The 15,803-nt window shown below is 57.9% G+C and overlaps 1 protein-coding gene across 1 annotated transcript in view; it reads left to right on the plus strand.

Moving 5' to 3' along the window:
- Galnt9 (polypeptide N-acetylgalactosaminyltransferase 9) overlaps positions 1-15,803 on the plus strand; it is a 63,100-nt gene that overhangs the window by 15,828 nt on the left and 31,469 nt on the right. Inside the window, exon 2 of the mRNA XM_026409682.2 lies at positions 10,675-10,855. Within this exon, the coding sequence (XP_026265467.1) occupies positions 10,675-10,855 (181 nt within the window). The remainder of the gene's footprint in view (positions 1-10,674; positions 10,856-15,803) is intronic.

The following is a 15,803-nucleotide window of genomic DNA, read 5'->3' on the forward strand; positions in this document are numbered from 1 at the left end:
GACCTTGGGAACCAGGCAGTGGTCAGCTGTGGGGTGTGTCCTTGCTGGGCTCACTGCCACCCAACGACACAGGACTCTGCTGATAGAGAAAACGGGCACAGGGGCTGCCGAGGGCCACAGTGCCTGCGTGGTTCCTCCACCTGTGGCCCTCTCCTCTCTGTGACTCCATCCTCCCGTTGGTTGTTTCTGGGCGGGCGTGACGATGACAACCAGGCTGTAAGCAGCAGGAGTTACTCCTGTCAGTCAAGATGGGGGAGGCATCCGGCCCCTCAGCTCCTGGTGGCAGGTCCCTGGGCTCCATGGCCAGCAGCCGCAGCACCTGCGTCCCCGGGGCCTTTCCTCTGCGGGTTGGCCCCAGTCCTCTCCAGTCTTCTAGGGACACTTGTTGATTCAGGGTCTGCAGAGGACGATCTCCTCTCTGGAGCTTCCATGAGATCCCACGTCAAAGACCCTCTTTCCAAACAAGGCCACGTTCACAGGTTCAGAGGGACACCTGTGTTTTGGGGTCACCATTCACCCACCTCCATGGTCTAACAGAGGTGTGGCCTTCAGCTCCATGGCACTTGTCCCCGAGACCCTGTGCTCAGGGCCTCCCCCCCTGCCAGTCTCTGCCTGGGCAGGTCCATCTTCAGGCCACCAGATCCTTCTGAGGAACAGCAGACCCATGTGTCCACCTGGAATCTGAGGGGCTTTGAGGGTTTCTAGGAGTTGTACCAGGGGCCAGCACACATCAGAGGCACCCGGGATGGGCTGGATGCAGCTGCCCTCTGTCCTTGCCTGTCCTCCTGTAGCTGGTGGCCCTCCTGGTCCCTCGTCATGCTGTAGTGTTCTCTGCAGGTCCAGATCATCCCTGTAAGCCACCCCGAGGGTCCTCCTGGCCCAGGGCTCTGGGAGTCACCCTTCCCCAGGTCCTGTCTGCCAGGAATGCAGGGGCCAGGCAGCAGATCCCAGAGTCACCGTGTGGCCCCCACTTAGCGTCTGGTGCTGGCCACAGCTCTGCTCTATGCCACGGATCCCGTCACGGTCGTGTGCAGGGGCATTGCGGCCTAGGTTCCCCAGGGAGGGAGCTGCCAGGACTAGCATCCACTGCTGCAGCAATTGGACATCCTGGGTCTGCCCATTGCAGCAGCTTAGCTGGGGCCACCCTAACAAATGACCACAAACCAGGTGGCTCAACTCCAGTCCTGGAGGCCAGAGGCCCTGAATTGGCCTCATGGGGCTGAGACCAAAGGGCATGTCACAGTGCCCTGAGCCTCAGCTCCTCCTGGACAAACAAGGCACTCTCCTGTCTCAAGGTCCACAACTTGATCATGTCTAAAGTCCCTTTGTGCAAAGCCACAGCTGCATGGTCCCTGGGGGAGGCCTGGGGTCTCGCAGTCCACGTCTGCCTGGCACGAGGACCTAGCATGTGGTCACTTCACACAGTTCCTTCCAGCCTGTGAACTGGGTGCTGATATCTGGAGACACAAGTCTACCGCTACCTTCTCCTGAAACCTTAGGAGAGTGGGCACCTTTGGCCCCCGGTGGCCATAACAGGTCAAAGCAGTGCTGTGTCCCGTCCCCTCTGCTCCCTGTGCCCTGACACGCTGTGGCTCTCCTGGAGCCCCCACAGCCGTCTGCTCCATGTGCAGCTGAAGGAGGCGCGGGGGACACAACTGAGTCCCTTGCGGCTCTGAGTCACGTCTCCTGGCGGGGCTCCCACACTGAGTCAGCTCACGCCCACCCAAGTTGCGTCTCCTCCCCAAATTATCTCTTATAATTAGAGAAGCGCGTTCCACGGGAAGTGAACTTGAATGACGATTCTGTAAGCTGGGCGTTAGCAGCTTGCACGTGGGAGCCTCTCCCCAGGGGGGCCTGCAGGGGGGCCCTGTGGGTTCCGCCCGTCCCCACACAGGAGCTTCTCCTCTTGCAGGTCACACTGCTGCCTCTGAACCCAAACAGCGTCCCCGGCTCTAGCCCAAGTGCTGGTTGGAGAGCATGTTGGACAGGTGCCCTGGGATGGGCCGGCCAGGACCATCCTGCCTGCACCTGGACTCTCCCTGCCACACCCCCCAACCAGCAGCCTGGCGCTGTGCCCACATGAACAGCTCTGCTCCTTCCTGCCATCTGGGCATGGTCCCTGCTTGGGTTGTTGCCACCAGGCCCAGGTCCAGGCCCAGGCCATGCTGTCCAGGACAGCGGCCTCTCATCTGTCCACACATCAGAGCCCTGGTGACTGGTTAATAGTCCCAGCATCCTGGTCACACCTTGATCATCAGGTAAAACCCTGGTGGTGAGGCCAGGAGCATTGGGCTCCCCAGGTAGTTCCATGCACAGCCAGGTGCAGAACGAGGGCCCTTGGTGGCCGTTCCCAGCTCCCTGTGTGGAACCCTGGGGCTTTGCCCTGTCTAGGCTGGCCCCCCAGGCCTCTGTGTGGCAAGGGCGGCTCATGTGCCTGCATGCCCAACACACCCCGGGTGGCCGATGCTGCTGGCCCCAGGACTCACTAGGCCCAGGAGAACTCTGCCCTGAGGGAGGGGCTTCTCTTCTCACCCAAACCCCATCCCATGGCTCCCAGCACCCCGAACTGCCAGACCTCCAGCCCCACCCAGCCCAGGCCACTCCCACCCCTCACCTCCCACCAAGATGTCAGCCTCCAACACCCCACCTGTGCCCAGTGGCCTGCCCAGGTGACATATACACTTTCACCTTCCTGCATTATCACAGTGTGTTCCCAATACTGGCTTAAAAAAATGACCCTTGCCCAGATTTTTTCATCATCCCAAACAAGGAGTCCGGGCTCACTCCAGTTGTCCTACCTGGGGACCAATCCTTGGAGAGCCTGGGACAAGCCACTAGTCACATTCTCTGAACAGAGCCACCCCTCAGCCACAGGGTAGCCGACAGCTGCTCAAGCTTGTGTGTGCTGGACAGGGTCACCTGGGAGTCCTGGCTGTCAGTCTACATGCAGAAACATCTCCAAGATGAAGTTTGTGTGCCGCTGCTCTGCCAGGTGCGACCCAGAGCCCAAGGCAGATGAGAAATGCCCCTGAGAGACCCCTCTGCCACTCCAGCTGCACAGAATGCTCTGATAAAATCAGCCCTGAGGATAGTTCCATGAGAGAAATCACAAAACACACAATGACCCTTGGGAGAGTCAACCAGTGTGACAGGAGAATCTATGAGACGTGGGACAATGGTGCAGTCTAAGAGAGATGGCACGTTATTGTCTTTAAAAGAAATAGACATAACACAGAGATGATAATATGAAAAAGAATACATAGTTTGGAAAAAATATACATGGAGCTTCCAGAAATGAAATATATCACCATTAAAACTAAAAACCCAACATATATATTACACAGGGAATTAGATACAGCTGAAGAGAGAATTCATGACGTGGAAGATATTCCTGAGGAAATGACCCAGACCATAGCACAGGGAGGAGGGGACAGGAAGGGTGAGTGGAAGGGGGAGGCACACCAAGCAGCTGTCTCCTAGGTGCTCCAGGATCAGGGACAGAGGACAAAGCAGAGACAACATCCCCAAAGATGGAGGCTGTGTGTCCAGAATTAATGAAAGATATGCTGCCTGCAACTGAAAATGAATGTGCCCACGGCAGGACACAGTAGGACAAAGCCACCAGGTGCAGCCCAGAGAGGCCACAGACCAACAGAGGGGAGAGGAGAGAGCTTAAAGTCACAAAAGAGAATTTACAAACAGGACCATGTGCAACAGTGATGAGTCCAGAAGACTGGAACAGTGTGTCTGAGCTGGGAAGGGAATAACCACCAGGTCAGAGTTCTCAACCCAGCTGGACCGCCAACCAGGAATTGTGGCAAAATTTGACCTGTGTGTGAAGGGAGGCAGGAGGGAGGGAGCAGCAGGTCCCCACTGGCCATGTGGCAGATGGATCTCCAGATGCAGGCTGAGCCCCGGGGGGAGAACAGGCTGAACTCAGAGGGAGGGTGTGGAGAGCCAGGGAACAGAGGTGTGGCATGCAGTCCAGGGGCCCCTGGTTGCGTGAAGAGTGGCAGAGACAGAGATGGGACCCAAGGGAAACGAACAGGAACCCCGAGCCTCAACGCACCTAGGGGAGGCGACAGCTAAGGGCCTCCCTAGCAGGGGAAATGTGGCCATAAAGTCCCAACTCCTTTGAGAGGCCTGCAGCCAGCCCTGTGTGCCTCCCAGAGCCCTCGGATTGTCGGGAAAAGCCCGAGGAGCCACGGGGAGAGCCTGGTCCATGCACTCCCTGAGGTCCCCACACGACCATGTGCTCTGGTAATACCGCAGGTGGCCAGCCCAGAGTCCACCCCAGACATAGGTTCCTCCAGAGTCAGCAGGTCCAGCCACATGTCACCGCCTCCAGGAGGTTGATTATGCTGCCTGCAACCTGTGCCCACATACAAGAATCCACCGCAGGACAGGCACAAGTCCTCTCTGGATTTGCAAATAAAATCTTAACTCCAAATGGCCTGCATTCTGAGAAGGATTTAGTGTCAAAACTTATCAGGCACTCGGACAAGTGACAATTAAACGTCCCTTATGAAGATCACCCAGCTCTTACTTAGAGGGCAATCTATAGTTTGAACTGATATTCAGGAAAAGAAGCTCTAAAGGAATGAACTTTGCCTTTGCTCAAGACTTCAGGAAAGCCACAGAGTGTCTGTTCAAAGTAGGGAGGGGAGGATGTGAAGAAATCGGCAAAGAGAAAATGATACAAACACGGGCACAGGACAGGGTGGGGCCACCTCCCTCTTAAGGGCTGGTGGCCAGGGCAGGACAGGCCCTCCCTCCCTGACCCCTGCTGCTGTGGAGGCCTCTCTGTGGTCACCTGTGTCTGGCTTCTGTGCCACCTTGCTGGCCCTCTGGCTGCCTCATGGAGTCCCCGAGGTCCCCGGGGGGGGGGGCACCCTCCACAGCCCTCCCCAGCCCTCCCCAGGCCCCTGTTCCTGGCTCCATCTCATGGCTGTGCCGCTGTCCCCTGATCGCATGGCCCCAGCCCCCACCATGCTCCGTGGTGTCCACTCAGCTCCTTGTGGACCTGGCAAATGTGGCTTCACCTCTGGCTTTTCCTGGGCAGGTGCCCTCAGTGCCCCCTTCCCTCCCGGCCCCCTCACTGGCTGCCTGGCGGTGTCTGCAGGACCCTCCTGCACACCTGTCCCATCCTGGTCCTGTCGCCTCTCCCGAGCCATCTGCCCCCGCCTCCTGCTCGCCCCCAGTGCAGGCCAGGTGTGGGGCACTGCCCACCTGGCCAGGATGCTCTGCTGGACACTGCTGTCTCCTGGCACTGACCCCTCCTGGCCTGGCTCTTGGAGGTGCTCCTGGCTCTGGATGAGGGAAGGAGGGGCAATTGGAGTGGCCACAACCCAGCTTTTCACATGAAGAGCACTTGGTGTCACAGAGGGTCTCCAGGGACACAGGACCACGCTCTGGGTGGGCAGTGAGGGCAAAGTGGACTCATGTGCACTCACCTAGCTGCTGTGGTGGGCAAAGATGGCACAGAGCATGAGAGGCTGCCTGGCCGTCCCCACACAGAGGCCCCAAGTGACGCTGCCCTGGCTGTCCCCATGCAGAGGCCTCAGGTGACACTGCCCTGGCTGTCCCCACACAGAAGGCCCAAGTGATGCTGCCCCCGCTGTCCCCATCCAGAGGCCCCAGATGACACTGCCTGGGCTGTCCTCACACAGAGGCCCCAGATGATGCTGCCCTGGCTGCCCCCCACACAGAGGCCCCGGGTGACGCTGTCCTGGCTGTCCTCCACAGCCAGACCCCAGGTGATTGTGTATGTCAACACAACTTTGCAGGCATTTGTGACTTTCCTTCAGAACTAGACCTTGTGTGACAGCCATAGCACATGTTGCTGGCACAAAAAGAAGCCCCCAGGCTCCTGATAAGGCGGCCCCAGGTCCCCAGAAGCTCCCACCCGGCGGCTCTGACTGGGGCATGTGGCCTGAGCAGGGCCCCGTCAGTGCACAGGGACAGGAGCATGGGTGCCACACGGGGGGTCAGAGGTCATCACGTGGAACGCACTTGAGCCTTGGACGAGGCAACACGGGGACATTCTGGGGACAGATCAAGGAGCCAGCGAAAGGGAAAACTGGCTTCTCCATGCTGAGCCCCACACAGCGCACGATGCCCTGGCTCCCTCTGAGGCCCCACAGTGAACAGGGCCAGCAAACACGGGCATCTGCCACTCACACCCCTGGAAGGGGTCACCAGGGCTGCAGGGGGCTCCTGGGTGCCAGTGGGCGATGGCTCCTCTGAGAGACACGAGGGTCTCCAGGGAGGGGCAGGGCTGCGCTCCCACCAGGGCTCGGACTCTGTCTGGACACACCAGTAAGGCTCCCAGGGGGTCCTGGTGCTGATCAGTGGGCCCCGGTGCTGACCAGTGAGTCCCAGTATTGACCAGTGAGTCCCAGCAATGACCAGTGGGCCCCAGTGCTGACCAGTGTGTCCCAGCAATGAGCAGTAGGTGCTGGCCAGTAGGTCCTGGTGCTGAACAGTAGGCCCCAGTGCTGACAAGTGGGCTCCAGTGCTGACCAGTATGTCCTAGCACTGATCAGTATGTCCCAGCAATGAGAAGTAGGTGCTGGCCAATGGGTCTTGGTGCTGAACAGTTGGTCCCAGTGCTGACCTATGGATCCCAGTGCTGGCCAGTGGGTCCTGGCACTGACTGGCTTTGGCATTTCGACTGTCCCTGCCTCCCACCTGACTGGGAGGACAGGGCTGTGGTGTCTGCCCAGGCCGGGAGCCCCTTTCCCTGCCTGGAGATGTGTCCAGCTGGTACATGAGTCATGTGGCCAGTGCCAGAAAGGTCCATCCCACGAACCACACAGTGCATGCTCAGGATGCCTCCCATCTATGGCAGGATGAGGCATCTGACAGCCAGAGTGGTCCTCCAACACTGTCCTCCATGGGGCATCTCCTCTCATACTGGGCCCTGCCTGCCCAACCCGGCAGTGACCACAGGAGCAGCTGTTAAGTTACCGCCTCGGCCTTCAGGATGGGCTCTGGTGACCTCTGAGACGCCTGCTGTAGAGGGCAGCTGCACTGGCCATCTGCTGTGGCACTGGGCGGGGACCTCAGTTTTTCATCTGTCCAGTGGGGCAGCAAGAGCTTCCTCCTAGAAGGTGACCCTAGGGGTACAGGGGCCTTGGGCATGGGCTGAGTGGCTGTCGGATTCACCAGGGTGGCCAGTGCAGAGAACAGGTCAGCTAAGGTGCTGTGAGAGTCCACGTCCCCACCAGCCTTGGGAAGATACCCACCTGCAAGCCAGCCGGGTCTGGGGAGAGGCCACAACGGGCTGCCCACTAGGAGGGATGGTCCTTGCTGGCTCTGTCCTCGGATCCCAGCACAGTGTGGGTGGTAGTGTATGATGAGGGTGAGATGGCCCAGGCCGGATCTGGGGTGCTGGGACTGATAGGGCAGGACCTGAGGAGGGAGGGAGAGGGTGGAATGACCGGTGCGCAGGACCCAGGGGCGGTCAGGTGGAGTTGGAAGTGAAAACCAGCAGGAAGTTTCAAGGGATCTTTCAAGGGGCTGAGCACAGTGATTTGCAGCTGGGACAAGTGATTCTGTCCTTGCTGGACTTGCTGAGGCAGGTCTGACTCAACAGAGGCCTCCACCATGAGCACAGCCAAACTCTGGCTCCCTCCTGCCTGGTCTCCCAGCAGCCTTGGTTGGATGGCCGCCCAGCAGGGTGTGAGCCAGGTCTGCCACTCACAGACTGTGTGACATTGAGTGTGTTGCTTGACCTCTTTGTGCCAGGGTTTCCTTACCTGCCGTCGCGTGCTGTGGAGAGTGAAGGAGGGGGCTGTGCAGAGGGTGCACTCTGTACAGAAGTCACCGCCACCACTGTCCCATGCCCAGGTTAGGAGTGAGCCAGCAGGTCTGGAGCCACCTGACCAAACAGGGCATGGTTCTGGGGAATGGTGGAGCATCTGAAGAGTGGTCACTGCTGCTTTGACCTTGGACACCCTTCACCAGTTCAGAGCTGTGATCCCCCTCGGGGTCCCTCCAGGCTGGGCTCCTCTCATCTGAGCATCCACCTGTGGACAAGTCCTGTGGAGCTTGGGTGTGGTTATAGGGCAGTTGCAGCCGTACCCATGACCTTGGAGGATGAGGCACTGGTGGCCAGCAGGCCAGGCGGGTGGGGACGTCCACACTGGCAGGGAAATGGGCAGAGGTTGGTGCCTCCAGAGCAGAGCCTCCGCATTCCTCCTACAGTCAAAGGCAACCATCACATAACTAAAAATAACAGCAGCTGAGGGAAGCTGGGACGTGGCAGCGCAGGCGGAGGTGGCAGTGGACGGGGCTCATTTCTCATGTCCAGGAGCCCAGGGAATTGTCTGCTAGCGAGAGCTGGGCCCAGAGATTCCTGTGCGCAGTGCCCAGAGCAAGAGGGCAGCACCAGAGCTGGGGAACCAAGTCCTCAGGCTGCGAGGCTGACAGAGGGGCACCCCGCGGGTTCCTCCAGGATGTCTGGATCTCAATACAGCATGTTTCACATTTAATGGAAAGGAAGCCCCGGGCTTGACAGGCCCCTCTGGCCAGGCAGGGAGAACTGGCTCTGTGGTGACACCCGTGCCCTGGGAGCCTCATTTGCAGACTTCTCAAGGTGGAGAGCAGACTTTCTAACAGCGTGGCCATCATGTAGCAATGCTAAGTGAACATAAGAGACGGAGTCGCTCTGCACCCTGACCTTTCAGTCCCAACCCGGTGTGCGTCCCCCCTACGTAAGCCTCCACACAGCTTCCCCGTTTGAAGTGGAATGTCCTGGAAACACGGAGATGCACAAGATGGGACACCCTAGCTGTCTAAGCAGAGAAGCCCCCTGGACAAGCAGGGTCCAGGCTCCTGTGCCTTCAGTCCCTCCCCAGGGCTGGACCATACATTCTGCCTGGTCTAGAGGATGAAGGGTGGGCATTTGCATGTCCACAGCCTGATGAAGACCAGAGGCCTCTCCAGGAGCTGACAGGTGGCAGCTCAGGGACAGGTCCCTCTGCCTTTTTTTCTGGCTTACATTCCACCCCCTACCACCCACTCCAAGTAGCTGTCCAGTTCTCCCAAAAGGAAGAACAAGGGCTGCCCTTGCCTATGGACACTGCTCTGAGCTGAGACCCCCCCTTCCTGGCTCCAATGACTGGCTAGATCTTTCTTCAACCTGGTGTCCCCAGGCACCCTGCCCCCTCTCACCCATGATGTCCAGTCTGTCACCAGGGAATCCCTGATCATTCCCAGTCAGCCTGGTCCCTGAGGGACCTACAGAGCAGCTCCTGTGCTCCTGATTTTTGATGGTCAGTGTCCACTGCTTCTGGCTTCTCTCCCCGATGACACGTCTCTGTCGTCCTTAGCAGTAGCCTCCCTTGACAGGCATGGGTTTGCAATAGTTTGCATGGTAGGACTGATGCTGTCCAGGGCTGGGAGAACAGCTGCTTTGCTTTTGAAAGTTCAATTACCTTCAGTTCTTTGTAATTGTTAATTTTTTTTTAACATCAATACACTAGTCTTTGCTTTTCAGACAGTTGCAGGTTTATAGACCAAATAAGCTCAGAGTACAGAGAGGTCCACAGACTCTGTGCCCCATGCCATTATTGATTCTGATGTTAATATGATAAGCCAATATTGATGCATGCTTAACAACCTGAGCCAATATCTGATATCCACACTGAGCATTGCTGACCTGAGCATTGATATACGGTTGCTAGTCTAAGGTATTGATACATGGTTGCTGGTCTGAGCATATTGATTCATGGTTGCTGGTCTGAGGTATTGACACATGGTTGATAGTCTGAGTGAACTGATACATTGTTGCTGGTCTGAGCATATTGATACATGGTTGCAGGTCTGAGCATATTGATACATGGTTGCTAGTCTGAGCATATTGATACATGGTTGCTAGTCTGAGCATATTGATGAATGGTTCCAGTGTGAGCATATTGATACCTGGTCTGAGGTATTGACACATGATTGCTAGACTGAGCATATTGATACATGATTGCTGGGCAGATCATATTAATACATAGTTGCTAGTCTGATCATATTGATACATGACTGCTGGGCAAATCATATTAATACATAGTTGCTAGTCTGAGCATATTGATACATAGTTTCTAGTCTGAGCATATTAATGCATGGTTCCAGTGTGAGCATATTGATACATGGTTGCTAATCTGAGCATACTGATACTCTTGATAGTCTGAGCTTATTGACACATGGTTGCTGCTCTGAAATACTGATGCAAGTCTACCATACCACCCTGAACGCGCCCCATCTCGTGTGCATGATTGCTGCTCTGAAGTACTGGTTATTGGTCTGAGGTACTGACACATGGTTGCTGGTCTGACGTAACTCTGAGAGGTCCACAGACTCTGTGCCCCATGCCATTATTGATTCTGATGTTAATGTGATAAGCCAATATTGATACATGTTTAACAACCTGAGCAGGATGATTGACTACAGCAGGCTCAGCGCAGTGGGTGGTGACCTGCAGCCACCTGCAGTATCACAGAGGTACTGCCCTTGACACCTGGTGCCCCCTGCTTGTCCCATCTAGCTCCTGTGGGCCTGTTCTTCCTGACCACAGTCCAGTCTTTTTTAAGGGGTGGCGTTGGAATTGGGAATGGAGAGGGACTGAGGGGATGTGGGGCACCTTGGACTCTGCCTGACCCACCCTCCCCTGTGCCCCTCCAGGTCTTGCAAAACCCATCGGCCTGGTAGAGGGGCCAGGTGGCCTGGGTCAGGGAGGCGTGGCGGCCACTCTGCAGGAGGACAGCCAGGAGAGGGAAGGCAAGTACGAGGAGTATGGCTACAATGCCCAGCTCAGCGACCGCATCTCCCTGGACAGGACTATCCCCGACTACAGGCCCAAAAAGTGAGTGCCAAGGGCCAGCCAGCTGGCCATGTGCTGCCCTGCCGAGGAGCCACCATGGGGGAGGGGCCTGCAGGGCCACCTGCTGCCACCCCACCCTCGCCTCCTCCTCCTTCTTTTCACTCTATCTCTCCCTCCAGTTCTTCTCTCTCTTTTCTCATGATCTCTGTCTCCCTCTGTCTCTGGGGTTCTCTGGCCATGGGCACCCTCTTCCTGCACGGCCACAGGCCACACCTCTCCCTCAGAATGGAAGCCGGGGTGGAGAGGTGGCCGTGCCGGCTGAGGTCCTGTGGCCAGTCTGTGGCCTCTGCCTGGCCCCACCTGGCCTGCTCCTCCCGCTGGCTTCTGGGGTTTTCGCCACAGCCACTGCCACACTGGTGTGAGCCCATGTGTCCTGTCTGAGACACTGCCTGCCCTCAGTGGGCGATGATCCCTTGTCCCACCACCCTGAAGCCACAGCAGCCTCAGAAAATCCCTGAGGACAGAGTCCTACCAGTCCTCAATCCTTACAGCTGTGGCAAAGCCACACAGGCCGCCTGGAGGGGCCGAACTGGGGTGCCTGGGAAGGGGACAACAGCCAGGCTTGGAGGCCACTGGCAGGTGGGCCATTCCTCCCATCTGCAGAGCCTAGCAGGATGGAACCCTCTGCCCTGGGTACCAGGATTCAGTGGCAGGTGGAGGCTTGGTGACCTTCCTGTCCCCTGGAGCAATGCCAAAGGACAGGCAGATGAGGAGGAGGGGTCCGTTTCCTGCCTTTTTGAGGAACTCCCTCCACCTGGACCTGGAGACCAGGATTCTCATGCAGGGCTTGTGGGGAGGGGGCAGGCCACTCAGGGTGGAGGGTGAGGCCCAAGAAGGCGCCTGGTCCTGGTCCACCTGGGAACGAACGGTCCGTGTACATCCTGGAGTCCCTCAGACAGGGAGAGTGAAGCCCAGGTGGAGGTGTAGCTACTGCAGCCATTTGAGGATGATGGTGTGATTGGGTGTCAGTGTGTTGACCTCATAGTCACCCCTGGTCAGCACAGCCAAGGCTGGCCTCTGTGAAGGGATGAGATGCAAATTTCTTTTGAGTAAAAACTGTACTTGAGTTTAAAACAGGACAGTTTTTAAAAGCTCAATAAGAAGGAATACAGAAGTGCCCAATATGGCAGCATTCACAGAGGTGGCCCAGGACCCGCCATGCGTCAGCTGGCCTGTGTGTACATGTGTCTGTGTGTGCATGTGTGTGCATGTGTGTGTACATGTGTGTGTACGTGTGAATGTGCACATGTTTCTGATGGGAAAACTATAAGGGACATGAACCAGCCAGGGATCAGCAATTTGGAGAAGCTGGTCTGTCCAAGGCATTAAGGGACAGGCACAGAAATAGTTACTTGGGCCCAATGAGAGCTGGGAGCTCTGTGGGGACCTGATTTTGGAGAGAAGACATCACTTTCAAGACATGGGAAGGTAGGGAGGGGCGAGAAGTCCCTGACACCCCTCACCTTGAGTTTCTTCTCCTGTGGACCCCACCCAGCAGAAGCCAGATAGGAAGGGATCCTGCAAGAAGCAGCCCAGGCAGCCAGCCTGTAAGGTTCTCAGCAGGATGGGAAGAGTAGGAGCCCCGGCTGCCACCCACAGAAGAGCTGGCCCAGCCCAGGCAAGCTCTAGCACAGTGGGACCTCTTGGCCTCCAGCTCAGGCTGGGCAGGAGGGAGGAACAACCCAGCAGAAGTCTCAGGCCAGAGTCTCATTGACCCATGTTGGGTCATGTGCCCATCCGGGAACCAATCACAGCCAGCAGCCTGGACCGCAGCTCACCTATTGGTCACATGCTCCCCTGGGAACTGGAGCTGGGGGCAGAGGCCAGCAGACCTTCAGTAGAAACCAGTTTCTGGAAAAGTCAGGCTGCTGCTCTGCAGGCCTAGCGCACCAGGTGACAGCCTTCCTCCCACCGCTGATCCAGCAGGTGCATGGGTGGCAACCCACAGCTGGCGGGGTGGGTGGAGCCCGGTGCCCTGCCAGGGCTCATAGGCATGGCCACTGTGTGCTGTACGCCAGGCTATTTTTAAGTCCCAAATAACTGGTATCTTTGGTGCCTGGTTCTTTTATTGGGGGCCTTGTTTTAAGTAGTTTGTTTGATTTTTAGTTTTAGTTAGACATAATACCTTTATTTTTTTATTTTTATGTGGTGCTGAGGCTCGAACCCAGGGCCTCATTCACCCCAGGCAAGTGCTCTCCCCCTGAGCCCCACCTCCTGCCACATACCCACCTGTGGACCCCAGAGAGTTAGATGCTGCCTGTGAATTTGGGCCAGAGGGTTAGAAAGTGTGCCCCTGGAGCCATGCCCCTGGACTGCTGTGCTTCTCCGCTGACCTCAAGTGCTCGCCCTGGAGCCCTGACGGGATGGACATGGGGTCAGATGAAAAGCTGGGAAGGGAAGGGGCAGGGAGTTGCCTAGGACCCCCAGGGTCAGCTGGAGAGGCCATGCTCCTTCTGCCCTGCTTGGCCCCAGAGAATGGCCGTGGGAGCCATCCAAGGGCTCTAAAGCCACCGCCCAGTGAGCAAGTGGGGCCAGTGCACAGGAGAGCACATGTGAACTGGCCCCGGGACAGACAGGGAGTCGTGGGCCATCCCAGCTGCCCAGCCCTGCGGCCCTGTGCTAGCTGCTCCTGACAACCACAGGCATCCCCCGACTCAGCCCCAAAGTCCTGACCCCAGAAACCGTGAAAGGATACACAGAGGCAGGTGTGGAGCCACCAGCTCCAGGCTGGGCCCAGAAGGAAATCAGTGGACATCCAGGTGGGGGTGAGTGGGAGCAGCTCTGACCTGTAGCCTCGGTAGCTACGCCTGGTGCTCAGCAGGCCCAGCAGAAGCCCCGGCAGGGGACATGGGGAGCAGCGCAAGCTGAGTCCTGCCTGCAGAAGCTTCAGATCTCATTTCAGGACCTTGGTCCCTCCATGGCTGGTCAGAACTGCCCACGGAGCACAGGCCAGGGCTAGGGCACATGTGCCTGCGCACACGCGTGGTCCCCACCACAGCTCCACCCGCTCAGTGGCAGCCTCCCCTTTCCTAGTGGACACCACTTGATTTCCCTTTGTCTGCAGCTAGAGAGATTTTCTAATTAAACCGCGGCTCTAATTAGGCCACAAAGCACATAACGTGGTCTTAGCTATCAGATGGCCCGCGGGATCTGAGAGGAAGCGTGAATCCCAATTAAGCTGTGCCAGAAAGGAAGAAGCTGCCCTAGGACTGTGCGCGGCCCAGCGGGGACACTCTGGTGGCCAACGTAGTCTCGGCGCATATTGATTGTTTCCGCTGTGAGGGGCTCAAGGCTCCGCTATCAGCCTAGCAAGGGCAGGTTTGGTGGAGGGTGACTTCGAGGGCTGGGAACGGCTCCTCGTGACCAACTCGAAAAAGGAAGCTGCTGAAGATGCCTCTCCTCTTTCTGGTCTTCATCATGACGGCAGACTGCTCCAATAGGTGGCCAGGAGGACTGGGCACCTTGGAAATGTGCCCCATGTGTGGCTGCATCCTGCAGGTAGCCTTTGGGCTGCGGGCCACGCCAGGCTGAGACCAAACACAGTCCAGACTTCCATGGACAAGCAGCAAACCCCTGTGCCCAAGCCAGCAGACCTGCCTTTGCCAGTCTGTGGGCATCCATACCCATGCCCTCCTGGGCAGGCTGGGAGAGTTCATCTGGAAGGTCCCGTCGCCCTGCTCTTCCCCAGTGGCCAGGAGCACAGAGGCCTCTGTCTGAGTAACCCGGGAGAAGTCTTGCAGCAAGATGGCTTCCTGCAGGGAAGGCAGCCTGTTTTGGGGTGAGGGCCACTCAGACCTTGAAGAAGAGGTGCTCCATGTTCTGGGAATTTCCTGGGCAGAGCGAGCCTCTCAGTGGCAAGGTGGCTGGTGGGTGCCCTGCAGGCGAGAAGCAGGGTCCCCTGCCCCATAGCCTGTGAGGTCAGAGGGCTTCAGGGCACCACATCACACTCTCCATGGCTCATCCTCGCTGGCTGGCAGTTCTTCATGCCCAGGGCCATGCCCAGGAGCCCTGTAGCTCCCAGCCCAGGAGGGCAGGGAGTAAGAGTCAATCAGCTGTGTCCACCCTCAGCCAAGACCCAGGGCTGCTCATGATGGAGAGGCCTCATGGGGCAGGGAGTGCTGGGCCTGCTGGGTGGCCATCATCCTTGCACACATCTGATCTGGGAAGAGATCCTGCCCGTCACACAGATGAAGGACCCAGGCAGGAGGCGATGGCTTGGGTCAGGAAGCCAAGACGAGACACCAGGCGAGGCACAGAGATGTGTGGCCACATAGAGGCCCCCCTCGTCACCAGGCACCCCCCTCACAGGCACCCTCATCACCAGGTGCCCTGTCACATGGGACCAACCCTTGTCACATGATGCCCCCATCATACGCTGCCCCCTCATCAGGTCCCCCAGTCATCAGGTGCCCCCCCATCACCCAGTGTCCCCTGTCACAGTGGCCCCTGGGTGCATGGCAGCCCCCTGGGTTGGCTCTGGGCTCGCAGGGTCCTTTCCTGCAGGCAGCGGCTCCTACCATCAGCCCTAAGGTGTCACCTCGAGGTGTCTCCCGTTCTACCTGTGCTGTGAGTGCATGAGAACCGAGCAAACTTCCTCCTCACTGAAAAGTGGGGTGGAGTCTTCTCATCAGAAAGTGTTTTTCTGAGTGATGAGACCTCCCTGGTGGGGGTCCACGGCCCATATCTCTGCCTGGTGACGTGCAGGGTTTGCGCTTGGAGGAGAGGCTGCTGGGTGGGGCTAGGGAGCATCCTCGTCCTTAGAGCAGGTATCTTGGGCCTCTCTGGTGGCCGGGAGAATTGGAAGCCTGGTCCATGCAGAGCAGGTGTGGCCCCTGTGCTTCTGGCCAGGCTGGGCGACCTCTGGCCATCCCTCCCCACGTGTGGAGCAAGAGCTCCTGCTTTCTGCACTGAGCCACGTCCCAGCTACCAG

The sequence above is a fragment of the Urocitellus parryii genome, chromosome 3 (assembly GCF_045843805.1).
Source record: "Urocitellus parryii isolate mUroPar1 chromosome 3, mUroPar1.hap1, whole genome shotgun sequence".
NCBI lineage: Eukaryota > Metazoa > Chordata > Mammalia > Rodentia > Sciuridae > Urocitellus > Urocitellus parryii.